This window comes from Rhinopithecus roxellana, chromosome 11, assembly GCF_007565055.1.
Source record: "Rhinopithecus roxellana isolate Shanxi Qingling chromosome 11, ASM756505v1, whole genome shotgun sequence".
NCBI classification, from domain to species: domain Eukaryota; kingdom Metazoa; phylum Chordata; class Mammalia; order Primates; family Cercopithecidae; genus Rhinopithecus; species Rhinopithecus roxellana.
Genome location: NC_044559.1, coordinates 74,979,033 through 74,994,134, shown reverse-complemented (window position 1 = coordinate 74,994,134; position 15,102 = coordinate 74,979,033). Strand labels below are relative to the sequence as shown.

The 15,102-nt window shown below is 52.4% G+C and overlaps 2 protein-coding genes across 16 annotated transcripts in view; both read right to left on the bottom strand.

The window, feature by feature from the left end:
• The window catches only part of PYROXD2 (pyridine nucleotide-disulphide oxidoreductase domain 2), a 32,836-nt gene extending 22,239 nt beyond the window's left edge, over positions 1-10,597 (bottom strand). For 7 of the 9 annotated variants that reach the window (XR_004059956.1, XR_004059954.1, XR_004059955.1 and 4 more), the window contains exons 1-4: positions 9,712-10,597; positions 5,546-5,649; positions 2,595-2,688; positions 2,237-2,310 (exon numbers count right to left, since the gene is read on the bottom strand). Coding sequence is in view for 5 of the 9 variants with exons in the window: in XM_030940102.1 (XP_030795962.1) it covers positions 2,237-2,310; positions 2,595-2,688; positions 5,546-5,649; positions 9,712-10,027 (588 nt within the window). In the remaining 4 variants the exon portion in view is untranslated. The remainder of the gene's footprint in view (positions 1-2,236; positions 2,311-2,594; positions 2,689-5,545; positions 5,650-9,711) is intronic. The other 2 variants (XM_010389532.2, XM_030940101.1) reach the window with 1 other exon arrangement.
• Positions 10,598-10,890: 293 nt separating this feature from the next.
• HPS1 (HPS1 biogenesis of lysosomal organelles complex 3 subunit 1) overlaps positions 10,891-15,102 on the bottom strand; it is a 31,938-nt gene continuing 27,726 nt past the window's right edge. For 6 of the 7 annotated variants that reach the window (XM_010389533.2, XM_030940106.1, XM_030940108.1 and 3 more), the window contains 3 exons: positions 14,604-14,717; positions 12,825-12,907; positions 10,891-12,376 (listed from right to left, as the gene is read on the bottom strand). In XM_010389533.2, the coding sequence (XP_010387835.1) occupies positions 12,214-12,376; positions 12,825-12,907; positions 14,604-14,717 (360 nt within the window). In that variant the 3' untranslated portion in view covers positions 10,891-12,213. The remainder of the gene's footprint in view (positions 12,377-12,824; positions 12,908-14,603; positions 14,718-15,102) is intronic. The other variant, XM_030940104.1, reaches the window with a different exon arrangement.

Genomic DNA, 15,102 nt, shown 5'->3' with positions numbered 1-15,102 from the left:
TAAGCCTCACACTTTAGTTGGCGGCTCAGTCTAATTGGATACAGCCTTATAAGTGGCAGGGTGATTGAGTAGTCTCTGGCCATTGGTCTTTCTGGAGCCTCAGTTTTCTCAAGTGCCAAAAGGGGGTAATAATAATAGCAACAAGTACTGAGCCCTCTGTGCACCAGGGACTGTGCTGATGTAGCCTTAGGAGGCAGGTGTTGTTGTCATTCCCATCTTACAGATGAGGAAGAGAAGGCATCACATGGTGAAATCACACAGCTGGTGAGCTGTGGAGCAGGGAGGCAGACGCAGCCGGCCAGTTTCCAGCAGCTCCAGTCTCAGCCTCTGTGCACACCCCGCTGGAGCTGCCAGGGACACTCCATCTATGACCATGTTCACCACAAACTACAGAGCTAGAGGCATGTGAGTCTGGGTGGTATCGGTACCAAGAGGCCTGAGTGCATCATAGCTCAAGAACAAGGAGTAGGAGACAGTCTGACTTTGGCTCAAACTCTCCATCACTTTCCAGCTCTGTGAATTTAACCCCCGAACTTTAAGTTCCCTGATTGTAACATGGCTCTTGACTTACAGGTGAGGAACAATTGAGATAGAACATTAAAGGTCATAGCCCAATATGTGATGCTGATAAAGTAAATGCTCTCCATTATAGTTTTGGAAAGAGGATATTCCTGGAAAGAGTTTAGTTGCCCTCCTGTCAATGCCCTCCAGGCCCTCAATGTCCTATTAAAACAAGGTGCTCCAGATGGGGTAAGTCCTGCATATCACACAGCAGAACTGCTTTCTCCCTGATCTGAGCACCGTACTCCTATGAATGCAGCCCAAGGCAGAGGTTAAAGCATCTACTCAATTCACTTGGGAGCTTCTAGTTCAAGGAACACTATGACAAATACCATTTCAAATGAGTAACATTTTTTAAGTAAAGAGAATAATCAAGTGAAAACGTCTATTCTGTGATTCTTAGTCTCATAGATCAGGTTTGCCAAAAGGAGGGTCCCTGTTCCCCAACATCTGCTACTATGAATAAGTGGTGCATTTACAAACTGCCTGCTGCCATGGTCCGGTCTGGACTAGAGACCAGCGACTCACCCCCAGCCCTGGCTAGATTTCATCCAGTCCTGGTACCAGGATGCACATACTGTGTCTCAGTGGCTTGAAGAAGTCTCTACATGAACCAGTTAGAGCAGCCAAAGAGCTGTGAACAGCAGCTGGACATCACACTAGCTTAAAATTTTGAATTTAGAGCAAAGATGGCACCAACATGGCTGGGTGCGGTGGCTCACGCCTGTAATCCCAGCATTTTGGGAGGCTGAGGCGGGTGGATCATGAGGTCAGGAGATCGAGACCATCCTGGCTAACACGGTGAAACCCCGTCTCTACTAAAAATACAAAAAATTAGCCGGGTGTGGTGGTGGGCGCCTGTAGTCCCAGCTACTCGGGAGGCTGAGGTAGGAGAATGGCGTGAATCTGGGAGGCAGAGCTTGCAGTGAGCCGAGATAATGCCACTGCACTCCAGCCCGGGCGACAGAGCGAGACTTGGTCTCAAAAAAAAAAAAAAAAAAAAAAAGATGGCAGCAACGTGAGTGGCAGCTGCTTGTATAGATGGCACTAAGAACCCTTTTCTCTGAGTGGTGAGTGACAGTGGTACCCAGCAAGTAGAAGCCAATCAGCCTCAGGAATGTGGTGACGCAGTTTATAAGACAGTGGGGGTGAAGGAACGTGAAAGGGTTGGCGGCAGGGTTGGGTAAGGTTGCGGACAAAGGTCGGTGGACTGAGAGGCAAACAGCACCAGATGAGACTCCCAGGAAGCTTCCAAACAGCCCGGGAGCCAGAAAAGTCCCCAGGCCCCACTTCCTGCTCTAGCTGCCAAGAGAGGGAATCAGCTCTCAAGTTCAATGAGGGCAGAAATGGGGCTTGTGTCCCAAGGCAGCTGTAAGCTCAGGTGCCCAAGGCTTCAGATAGGTGTCCCACAGGGCCTGATGGTGACAAAGCTCATTCTTCAAAAGAAGTCTGATTCTTGGATGAAATTTCCCACTTTTCAAGACATTATATGGACAAGACAAAACCCATCCATGGGAATGCAGCAGGGAAATCCCGTGGGATACACAAGACTTGGGTAGAAGAGGGAGCCCTCAGGGGCGGGCATCACCTCGGGCGTGGAACAGGGAGACTCTGCCCAGGTTGGGAAGATGGAACTGCCTCCTCCCTCCCTGCAATCAGGCCGGGGAGGCCCTACCTTCAGCTCCAGATCAGTGTAAATCTGCGGCCTCAGCAGGCTGAGCAGGTAGGACGCGCGGGAGAACTTAAACCCTGAAACCGAATCCAATGAAAACGGTCACCAGGGGTCAGCGGGGATGAGGACCGTCACCGGGGGGTCAGCGGGGATGAGGACCGTCACCGGGGGTCAGCGGGGATGAGGACCGTCACCGGGGGTCAGCGGGGATGAGGACCGTCACCGGGGGTCAGCGGGGATGAGGACCGTCACCGGGGGTCAGCGGGGATGAGGACTGTCACCGGGGGTCAGCAGGATGAAGAGGATGAAGACTGTCCCCGGGTCACTGCCCTCCACTCCCCCATGCCACATCAGAGCTCACCTGGGACGATCTCCTCAGTGACAGCTGCACCCCCGATCACATGGCGCCTCTCGAAGACCGCGGTGTTCACCCCCAGTCTCTGCAGGTATGCTGCCTGGGAAGTGGGGCAGCACACAGGGCCCTCCCTTTATCCCTCTGAAATGTCAGGGCTCCCTCGGGCTGACCCTCAGACTAAGGTCCTCACTATAGGCCAGTATGCCCCACACCCCATGGCCTCCCCACCCTGCTCATGCTGTTCCCACCTCTGGGAATGCCCTTCCCTGTGCTTCCCCTTCCACTCTTGCCTTTCCTAGATGTCCTCTAAGATGTGACAGGCCTGCTCCCACCCCTCCACTTCCCAACTGAAGGCGGTCTTCCCTCCTTAGAGGCCTGGTGCCTCAGGGTCTCACGCTGCTTCCTGCCACCCTGCCCTGGGATGTTCCTCTCCTTCAGGCAGGGAACAAGCCTCATTCCTCCTACAAATGCAGCACAGTGAAGTGAAACTTGTGAATGCTGACTCTTCCGCCCAGGTTCAGCCCCTCGTTCTCTCTCTGCTGCTGCAGCCTCAGTACCTGATCCGCCTGGCCTGTTTGTTCACCTGCAAAAATGGGGCTGATGAAAATAGTCCTGGCTTTACCCACTTCATAAGGCTGCTGTGAAGATGAACTGAGCTGGTCCCTAGACAGGGTTTTAAGTGGTCCCTGGCACAGAGAATGTGCTCAGTAAATGAAGCTGTTCATAGCAGAGCTTTATTTTGGGAGAACAAATGATGCAAGGATTTCTATTAATTTTTTTCTAGCACTTAGTGGAAAAATCAATAAATATCTGTTGAACCAAACTGGTCATGAATCTACCGATCTAAAATGCTGGCCCTGTGACCACAGGAATGGTGCCATGCAAAAGTCAGACTTTTCAAAAAGCTTACTTGGCAACTATTATGTGCCAGAAACAGTGAGTATATTGTCTTATTTAATTTTTCCTACCAGCCACGAGGCAGGTACTATGATTCTCCCATTTTACAGATGAGAAAACTGAGGCTCAATAAGGTTAACAGCTTGCCTCAGGCTCACAGAGCTGAAGAGCAGAGGTCTTAGGAATTGAAACGAGACAGTGTGAAACCAGCGTCTATCCTCCTAACATATCCTACTGAGAAAGAAACAGCAGCCGTCACTCAGTGGCTGAGGCCTGGCACGCAAGGTAAGCTGCATCTCCTATTACACAGGAACAATCTCACAGATGGACAACCCCAAACAAGGTTTCTATAAGACTATGATAAAATGAGGCAAGCACAAACAAAAGCAATGTCTCAGTGCCATCGAGAAAATACCCAACACCCCTCTTGGCTGAAATGAGTGACTGCTACTTCTTTATCAGTTACTGCTCTCCGCACACATCTCTCTCCTCCCTACAGATCAGATTTCTTGAGCTGCCCAGTTGCAGGGCTGTCCCTCCTTCCTGAGAGTATCTAATCTATGGCAATCCCTATTTCCTTAGGCCTTCCCTCGAATCAACCAAAGCTCAAATCCTGTGCTAGGTTCTTTCTAACACCTTCCTACTGAGGCAACCCGAGTTTCCCCTGATGTGAGTCCCCTCGCTGCAAAGAGCAAGAAACCCAACTAGACTAACTACAAGTGTGTTCCTGGTGGGCTTTGGGTAAAGGGGATGGATGCCAGCCTTCCTTGGCCTGGAAACTTCCAATAATAACAGTCACCACTTGCATGTGACAGGTCCTAGCAGCAAATGATCCATTACCTTCACAGCAGCTCTGTGAGGGCAGGTGCCATTGTTCCATTTTACAGTGACTCGGAGAGGCTAAGTGACTCACCTTAACCTTCACAAAGTGGCAGAGCTGGGAGATGAATCTTTGTTTATATTAATATAAAATCAGGCCTATATTAATATAAAATTAGGCCGGGCGTGGTGGTTCATGCCTGTAATCTCAGCAGTTTCAGAGGCTGAGGTGGGCAGGCCACCTGAGGTCAGGAGTTCGAGATCAGCCTGGCCAACATGGTGAAACCCCATCTCTACTAAAAATACAAAAATTAGCCCAGTTTAGTGGTGGGCGCCTGAAATCCCAGCTACTCAGGAGGCTGAGGCAGGAGAATTGCTTGAACCCGGGAGGTGGAGGTTGCAGTGAGCCGAGATCGTGCCATTGCACTCCAGCCTGGGCGACAAAGCAAAACTCCATCTCAAAAAAAATTAAAATAAAATAAAATAAAATCAATGTTTTAAATTACTGATCCATTGAGTTACAAAATGCCCCACATAAAATGTTCAGGTAAAACTTAGACATCAGGTAAAGTATTAAGGTTTAACATCAGTCCATTAGCACATCCACAGTTCCTCCCATATTGATATTCTAGAGCTGCCGCTGCTTCAAGAAGATGTTCCATGTTTGTTTTGTGGCCTTGAATACATTCTGTGGCCTCTTGGAGGTATCTAGACTCAGGTTACAGAAGCATAGGCTAAGGATAGCTCTGGGCCACCCAGCTCAGCTTGGGATCTTGAAGTCAGTGGTGCTGGGGATGGGGTGCTGGCCCTTCTGCTAGGCTGAGCTCCTCAATGTACCCAGGGCACACTTTGGCCACATAGCGGCTACGTACTCCAAGGTGGTACGTGGCCTGGACCTGGCTGGGAGCACAGGGCTCTAGACACAAGGGCTGCCTATGATCTGGAGTCAAGGGCGCCCACCCTGCCCTGGGTGCCCAATCCCCTGCTTCCCACCTGCTCCCATGCTATGTTGGTTACATGCTTCCCCGCCTTGTCAGCTTGTTTCTGGAAGCTCCCTGACTCCCTCACAGGCCATGGGGAAACCACCTTTCCCCATTCGGGGAAGGGGAGGAAAGCAGTCTGTGACGTCCTCAGGTCCTCAGCTGGCTGCAGATGTGCATTCGACCCAGCCCCCGATCAGCGCAGGAGAGCAGAGAGTGTCGACTAGGCTGCCTTTTCCTCTCCTGAGGCCCTTATCCCACCTGCTTCTTCACACTCCTTCCCAGGCTGCTGAGAGCCACACGCCCAGGGGCCAGTGAAGTGGGATCAATTGGGGAGGTACTCACAGCCACCAGTCCGTTGTGTCCTGCAACGAGACAGGGGAGAGGGAAGGAAAGCATCACTGGTCAGCGGGCGGGCAGACGGACAGTCCTTGAGGAATGTGCTCACCGCTCCCTGTCCCCATGCCATGAAGATCCTTGGTGACCCTCCCCTCCCCTTCCCGCACTCAGATGTTGGAACAGCAGCTGGCTCAACTCCATGAAACACCAGATCTTCAAGGAGTCAGAAAACCCTGGTTCTTGCCCTGGCTGGAAAAGTCCTGCTCCCCTGGCTTGGTCAGGGGCTCTGCTGGAGTGAGGGGCTCATGAGAGCATTGCCAGGGCTTCCATTGCTTGGGAGGTGCAGGTGATGGTATCTGAGGGAGCAGCACGGTTGATTTGGCAAGCAGGAGAAGCAATGGGTGGCTGAATGCTGGTGCGCCAATGTCCCATCTCACATGGCAGCATCAGCATCCAGGGGAGTGCTGGTCATGTGGGTAGCTGCTGTCAAGCGTGGCTTGTTTTGCCCACATGTGGTTCACAATTGGCACAATGGTGCCCTAGGAGGCTTCATTCACATGGGTTTGTTTTTGCCAATCCCCAGTGTTCCAAAAATAAAATGTGAACAGTTCAACATGAAGCAAGCATGTACAGCTTCAACATGTGCTGGAGTGACTGGCTGTGCTTCAGGGTGCCTTGGGCTGAGAGGCCTGAATTTGGCTTTGGCATCTCATGTTCCACACCAAGCCCCTGGGTAACAAGTGTCTCTCCAGCTCTGATAAGCTCAGAATCACCTGGGAGGCTGTGTAAATGTCGACTCCCAGATCCCCCTCCCAGGAGTCTATTCAGCAGGTGTTTCACAGAACCAAGAGTTTCATGAGCTAAAATTAACTCTGACCACATGAGAAGCATGTGAGAAGCTAGTTGGTTATAGTTCATCTTAAAAAGTGCTGCTTGACATACTCTTTATTTGTATGGGCTTTTGAAAATGTTCATAAGAAAGTTTAAACAATCTGCCAGTTGGGACTCATGAGCAGATGGAACCTGTCTCAAAGACATGCAACAAACTAAAGGCAGACAGTCCTGGGCTCAGCCTAGCCTCTGCTGCTTGCCAGGGCGTGACCTCAGAGAGTTGTCAGCTGCCCTGAGCCTTGAGCTTCTTCACGTGGGGAACAGAGGGTGCCAGGGACCCTGCAGTGCGGCAAGGATGAGATAAATGGGAGCTATTTGTCTTTTAATTGGTGCTGATGGTCAGTCTTGGAAAACTCACAGTTTTCCAGGCAACTGGGTCCAGTTCTATCATGGCAGACCTCAAATGAGTAAGGTAAAGGATCCAAAGCACAAGACCCCCTCCCAGTGGCCACCCCCAGGTCCTGGCTGAGCCCTCCTTGGCTTCTGGTGACACCTCTGTTTCCTTGAAGAGGACTTCAGCTGCGGGCTCTGCTAATCCCCAGACCTGCCTCAGGGGCCCCACAGCAGGCGCCTGGGCCCTTAAGCAGCTGCTCTGGGCGTGGGCTCTGCAGCTGCCTGCATCAGGCAGGGTTGGTTGGGTGGATGTGCTGACCTCCGGGAGTCACCCCCCCGCCCTCAGAATGCTCATCACCAGGTACAGGGCCAGGAATCTCCATTTTAACAAGCTCCTCAGTCACTCTCAGGCACATTTAGTCAAATGACTAAATCAGAGTCATCTTCAAGGTGGCGGCCAGGTACCAGTGTGCCTTCAGGGACTCAGAGGTAACCCTTGTCTCAGAATATGCCACTCTGTTCCTCACTCAGGCCCAAGATGCCTTTAAAACAGGCTTTATGGTATGTTTAGCAACTAAAGAAATCATGTCAAGGAAAAGCTCACACTGAGACTCACTCGCACTTGTAGGCAAGTCACCAAGGCAGCTGGTGACCTAGAGTCAACCTTCCCCATTAGGAGACAGCAGGGTGAGCTGTGGCCGAGCACAGAAGAAGGCAGGGGGCTTCTCTGAGGCTAAGCGAGGTGCTGGAGACGTCTCCCACCAGCCCAGGGAGTTTGTGAGCCGGATGTCAAATAGCCATTGTTATAAACTAAATTATATAAGCTTACAATTAAATAAATTATATTAAAAACAAAGGTAATAAATACTCAAAACACACGACCTCCTGTTTGTTTTACTACATCTGTCTGTTCCCCATGCCTTTGCTGTCATTGGCCTCTAGGTACATCTCTGCATGGTGGACGTGCTATACAGTGATGTGCCACTGGGTATCACTCCCAAATCATATTCAGCAACCTCATCTTGGTGACAAAAAAGGCCATGGTGGGAGTATTTCCACCACCGTCATCATTATTACACAAATATTACACAGCAGGGCTGCATTTATTGTCCTGTGGTCAGGCTTAAGAAAGCAATGGGAAAATGCTAATAATGCAAATTAAACCTAACAGCATTAGCTGTTACAGCGTGAATAGCATAAAAATTGAAGGAAATTCTAGTATTAAAAAAAATTATCTTATTTGAGTAACATCAGTCCTGTCATTTAAAGAAGAAGACCGGGAGCGGTGGCTCACGCCTGCAATCCCAGCACTTTGGGAGGCTGAGGCGGGTGGATCACAAGGTCAGAAGTTCGAGACCAGCCTGGCCAACATGGTGAAACCCGGACTCCACCGAAAATACAAAAATTAGCTGGGCGTGGTGGCGGGTGCCTGTAATCCCAGTTACTCGGCAGGCTGAGGCAGGAGAATCACTTGAACCCAGGAGGCAGAGGTTGCAGTGAGCTGAGATTGTGTCACTGCACTCCAGCCTGGGTGACAGAGCAAGACTGTCTCAAAAAAAAAAAAAAAAATTAATTAATTAAATAAAAATAAATTAAAAAAATAAGGAGTAAGGCTGGGATATAAATCTTTGCTGTTTCACGATCGTCCTACTCTTTACAGAAAATATGGAGCACCATTCTCTTCGGAGCTACCCTCATTTGTCAGTTGCAACTATAGGTTGGCTACTGAGTTTGGCAAAAATCAAAGAAAGCCTTTGGTAAGAATCACTTGGCTAGACTGCATTTACATTGAGAGTATTGTATTTTTATTTGTAAAATTGTGTGCAGTGTATCTTTTATTTCAATATTTAAAATAAGCATGTGTGTCTATATATGTATACACATATATGTATACATATATACATTATGTGTGTATATACATGTGTGTGTGTATATATGTATGTGTATATATACACACGCACACACACACACACATCACACATTTTTCCCTGGAGAGGTGACTGTTGAGTATCTACCTGCTCGCAACTGCTCTAGCACATAGGAAAATGAAGACACGCCTTCAAAGCTGCGTAATGAGTGCCGTCTGCTTTCGGTCCCTGTCATTATCTCTGTAAGACCTAGCTGGCAATCATGCATTTGGGGCCCTCTGCAAGTGTGAATGGAAGGCACTAAGGAAGAACCACCTGGTCCTGGGCCTGCCTCTTCCCCTAGCACCCAGTAGACTTTGATACTCTTGAGCCCAGGGGTTGGCAAAGTATGGCAGGATCACTGCAGATTAACAAATGTCCCAGAGCTGCAAGGCAATGGGGGCCACTGCCCTCTGCAGACACGCAGTAGGAACTCCGGGACTCAGTTCTGTTTTATCCTAACTGGCCTTTATGAATGACTGCAGTTTCTTGTGAGGATGCCTCAGTGGTAAGGTAGTGGTGACCAGAACTCACGGCACTGTGGGGGAGGTGGGGGGTGGGTGCTGGATTTCACTTGTCTGTTGACCCAGAGCTAGTTCCAACCCTTACAAACCACAGGCTGAGAATGTGGTGGAAACCAGGTCATTTTGCAGGAGATAGAGGGAAACCCCTGAGCTCACCTAGTCTTCCTTTGTCATTCTCCATGGAAGATCCAAGCCCAGAGAAGGCAAGCATTTACCCCAGGCCACATAGCAGAGCCAGCACCGGAATCCCAGGTGCGTGCCTGCCAGATGGAAGGGCTTTCCATTGCAGCCCCTGCTAGTGTACAAACTTCTGGCGGGTTATGCCCAAGGAGAGAGCATTGGGGCTTGGCAAAGCCTCCTCCTCCCCACCAAGCTCTGAGCAGGGCTGCCTTCCCACCCCTCAGCTCTGGCCCAGCCTGCTTTACCACTTTACCTGCTCCTATCACCACCGCATCATACTCAGGCTTCAGACCTCCCCCGGCTTCTGTGTGAGCTCGTCTCCAAGCTGGGAAGGGAGAGGCAGCCACAGCCCTGCAGAGACCGCGGCCACTTGCAGGCATTTCTGCCCCAGGCTGGGCCTTGCTAGGGAGGGAGTTAGCTAGAGATTTGCTTTTGTGCTGCCCTAGGCAGGGGGTGGAGCAGGGAGGAAGCAGGAAGAGGAGGAGCTGCAGTCCCCCTCCAGCCCTCCTCCACCGTGCATTCTTGGCCACAGGCCAGCCTCCTGCTGCTGTGCAGCTGTGCTGGGCCATCAGGAGGGGGTGCCTATTAACCAGGCAGTGTCACCTCCAGGATGCAGGGGAATAATGACAAAACTGATAATTCACTGGGGTTCCCATGTCAGGCTGGTACTGTGCTGAACTCTGTAGGCAAAACTCCCCATTTTACAGATGAGGGCACTGAGGCTGCAGGGTTAGGGAGTGGTGGAGGCAGAGAGGAGCTCCAAAGGGCCCTCTCCTCCCCTGTGCGGCTCCCTTCTCAGTCAGAACTGAAATGCCTGGGATGGCAAGTGCTCATGTCAGACTCGGCTCTGACTCCATGCTGAGTCTGCCAGTGCAGAGTGGTCATGTCTCTACACCCACAGGGGGCGCCCAGGGCAGCCATCTAGTGTCACCACGACCAGGGCCTTCAGACACCGCAAAGGCAGCTGTGTTTGTCGCTGAGAAGCACTGGAGTCCTCTCCTAAATGCTCAAACACACCCCTCAATGAGGGCTTAGGGGCAAGTTCACTGTCTGTAATTCTCTGGGTTCTCTTCTTTTGGCACTTTGCCCATTTTCCAAGAATCCCCGAGGATTAGAGGTCACATCTGTAAATACCTCCAGCTAAAGTTCTTTCTGACCCTCCCTTAGGCCTGCCTTGAATGAGGAGCCCCTTTGTTCTCTGCCCATTACTTAGCAGTGTTCCCTAGGAGGAGAAAGCCCCTCGGAGTGGAGCAGAGAGTTCCTGCGCTGCTCTGACATGGCCGTGTGAAGGAAACCTGCTATTGGTAACGAATCTCAGAACTGGGAGAGTATGTGGAGATGATCCTAAGAGGGGGTTCCGAGGACCCCTCCACACACCATGGACAGTTACCCCGCATGTGAGCATCTCTGCTAAGATCTGATTCAGGATGTCCACCCCTGTGTTATTTATTATATAGAAAGATCAAGGGGACTGGTTAAACTAGACGTATCACATCCAGCCACTGCTAAAAACTAAAGGGAAATAGTAGGCGACAAAAGCGGGTGTCCTGAACACTGGTGGGCTCAGAGGATTGGAGTTTTTTCCTTTATGCTTTTCTGTATTTTCCACAATCCATGCTTTTCATTGCCATTCCATCAGATGATGATAAGGAGGAACACAGATCCAGTCACCTGAGGGGACACTTCCTCACTGCCTCCTTCTCCGGGCTTAGACCAACGTGTGGGTTCGAGCTCCCCCAACGCCTCCCCTAAGCTGTCCCCTGCAAGGGAGAGACCAGTCTGTGCAAATTTTGGCTCAAGACTGAAGACACAGAAGGCGCGGCTCCCACATGCACAGCACAGGGCCATCTGTTCCTGTGCTGCGGTAGACGCTGATTTCTGCCACGCCGCCCTCTCTGGACCAGCACCAGCCTCCTGGCCTCAGAGGAGCAGATGCTCCCAGTCCCAGGGCTCTCAGGATCTCTTGTCCTTGGGTCCATTCTCGGACAGGAACTTCTCGGTTGGAAGAGAGGGGCTGTACTCCTTGGGTGGTGGTTCTTAATCCAGGGCGCACCACGGAAGCTTTGAAAGACATCAAAGCCTGGGCTCCACGGCCGCCAAGCGAATCCGTATCTCTGGGCCAGGGCCAGGGGCTTGAGAACCCCAGCCCCAGGGCAGACGCCAGCTGAGCGTGAAGGGGCTGGGACTTAGCAAGGGCTTATCGGCACAACAGAAGGGTCTAGAAGCACAAGCGTGTTGAGCTTCAGTGATAACAATGACCAATATTTATTGAGCACCTACCGCATTGGGTAATCCTCACACCACCCTGGGACGGAGGTGCCATCGCTTTAAATGTGGGGAATAGAAGAAACTTTCCAGGAGATGCAGAGAGGAAGTGGCAGGGCTGGAATTCAAACCCAGGCAAAGGAGAGAGCTTGCCGGGGGGGGCTTCCTCCACTCAGGGAACAGCAGAGATGGGGCTTCCTCCCCATCTCCCAGGATAAAGGCAGAAGCAGCTCTAGAAGAGGAGCTGCTGCCACTTTTGTTTTACGAAGACAAACTGGGCCCCTGGGAGGAGAGAAGGATCTGGGGCCTTGCACAGTACCCCACATGGAGGGTGGTCTAGGTGGGGTTTTAGAAACCCTGGGGCCACCCTCGGCACTCTGCCCCATCCTCAGGATGGCCACTGCAGACAGCAGGCTCTTGCCATGGGGAACAGTGGCAAGCAAGAGCAGCTGGAGGACGGGGTGAAAAGGCAGACTGCAGCCACCTTGGCCTAGAGCAGGGGGATACGGGAGGCCTCCCAGAGGCGCCGGGCCAGCTGGCCGGCCTGCTGCACCAGCAGGTCAGTGGGGATGACAGACAGGTGCAGGGCCAGCAGCTCGTAGCACCTGACAGCCTCGGCCGGGCGGTTCTTGCTGTAGTAGCGCAGGAGCTTCCTGGGGAGGAAAGGGAGGACGGGATTCAGGAGAGAGGCTATTGCCCTCCTCCAGTGCCAGAGGCCTCTCTGGGCCCTCGCGAGCAAATGCCCATGTCCTCGGTCATCTCACTAGGCCCCTGCACGTGGGCCTTGACACCTGCTCCTGTTCTTCACTGACCTAACAGTGCCATCCTGGCTACCAGGCAGCAGTGGGGATGTTCTGGGCCGGGTGCAGACGTTTCCTGTGCTGCCAAGACCATGCCAGCAGGAAGGTGGTAGGAACACAGAAGTGCCCTCCACACCCATCCTCCCTCACTGCACACAGGCCCAGCTGGGAAGGTGTTCCCAGCATGGATTTCTGGGTCTGGGGTAGGGCACTGCTGAAGCAGAAGCCGCTCCCGGCAGAGGCGAGTACTTATCACCCACACGGGGGCGTCCGTCCCCAGCGGCTCCCGACGCGCCATCACCTGTAGTAGTCTCCTCCCAGCATGCCAATAGGCACCGAGTCATCGGAGAGGACGGGCACCTCGATCATCTGAAGTTTGTACCCCTGAGGAGGGAGGACAGGGAGGCAGTGGGTGTCGGGGGAGCACACGGGCCTGAGTCAGACGCACCGGGCTCGCAGCCTGGCTTGGCTCTGCCTTGTGTGCTGGGTGCTTGGGAAAATGCCTGGACCTTGGTTTTTCATCTTTGAAGTCAGAATAACAACAGTCGCCTTATGAACATTAGAGACAAAGTATACAAAGTTCCAAGGGCCGGCAGGGTAGCTCTCATTCCCATCAATACCTGGACCTGCACAGGCCACAAACACACGCTCAGGAGGGCAACCTGCAGGGCTGTCATACAGGATCTCGAAGAGCAGAGCATTCACAAAAGGCCTAAGCCTCGCTTTGAAAGAACTGGGAATTCCCAGGGTGGGATAAGGTGGGAAGGGAATTAAGATCTGCTGGACGTGCCCTGTGTGCCAGGCACGAACATGGCGACTAGCTGATACTTGTGTGGGCCACCGTGGCCTGCCATGCAGGGGGAGTGGACTCCGCAGCGTGCAGGGCTGCCCCTGTGGCACCAGCTGGGCTGTGTGGCTGACATTCAAACCTGGCCTCTCCAGCTCACAGTTCTGCCTCACTGTATCACCCCACGGGGCCACCCAAGCACACAAACTCCTGTCCTTCCCTAGAAGTGAAGGTAAAGGTCACAGGAATTTTCTAGCACTTCTGCTGCACACAAGTCCTGGGCACTTCCAGTGGCACAGAGGAAAGCTGGGAGCCTGCAGGCTGGAGGAACAGAGCTTGGGCTCCGGCTTCCTCACTTAACAACCTCGGTGGCCCTGGCCATGGCGTCTGAGCTCTAGATCGTCGTGTCTCCATCCGTACAATGGGGTCAGGGATCCCTGCCCTAGCCACTGCACAATGCTGTGAGGGATGACTGAGAGAACAGCGGCGGAGGGCCCCAGTAACCACCCTGCCCTATGGAAAGGGATGGCTGTCACCCTCAGTGAACAAAGAGAATGCAGGGTGGGTGCAGGGGAAGGCACAGTAGTTCAGGGACCCAGAGACCAAGGGCTGCGAGGGAGGAGGAACGCTCCTGAGAGCTGGAACAACCATTCATGGTGACAAACGAGATGCAAATAAAAGAGAAACAGGAGGAAAGCAAAGAAAGGGAAGAGACAGAGAGGAGGGAGAGACAGGAGGAGAGGGGCAGGTGGCCACAGACAGTAAGTTCCCCTCACCGGAGCCTACTCTGCAGTAACAGTGAGGCCCAGAGGAAGCAGTGTAGGGCCAGGAGGCCAGGGCCCCGAGCCACACCACCAGTGTCTCCTTGGGTGGCCTGGCTCACTGCTTCAAGCAGGGCCTATGCTCTTGAGTTCAGGGGCCTATGCCACAGGGATGACCATGTGCCATGCTTGGCATGTGATGCTGGTGACATGGAATCACTAGCGACAAAGTGTATGATCTGAGTCGCGTTTCCCACAGTGGGGCGTGTGCCTGTCTGCTCACATGTGTGCCTGCATGCCACGTGGACAATGGCAAGAGTCTGCCAGACAGCTGGGCAGAGGGGTCACAAAGCAGTTAAATGCCCACGTGAAAATGTGACCTCTGAGCTCTGGGTCCCAACCTGCTGGGCTTACCAGCAACAAGAAGAGAAGATGAGACGGACAGACAACAATTCAGAAGAAACGAATCCAAGAGTTACAGAGCGGGAAGTGTGTGCGGACTGTCCTGGCCCAGGGACTCGGCCTCACCTACCATGTCATTCTCGAACCACAGGAAGTAGGAGCAGTAGAAATCCCCCTCCTGGAACAGCAGTGTGGTGTAGCCCTTCTGCAGGTACCTGCGCGCCAGCTGGATCAGAGACCAGACCTGGGGAAAAGAGGAAAGTGAGGATCACCACTCTCTCAGCGTTGGTCTGCCCGGGCAGCTCTCACCTCCGAAGGAAGGAAAGTGCGCAGACAAGAAACTCCGTGAGTGCCAGGGGCCTCTCCTAGTACCTGGGCACTGCCTTGGCCCAGAGCAGAAGGCTCAACAATAAATCATTATTGGATGGATGGACTACCCTCCAGTTAGTGTGGGGGCAAAATATATATAAAAAAGCTTTGTGTAACTTTACTATACACATAAGCCATACATTAGTGAACTGGGCTGGTGTGGTGGCTTAGGCCTATAATCCTAGCACTTTGGAGGCTGAGGTAGGTGGACTGCTTGAGCTCAGGAGTTCAAGACCATCCTGGGTAACATAGCAAAACCT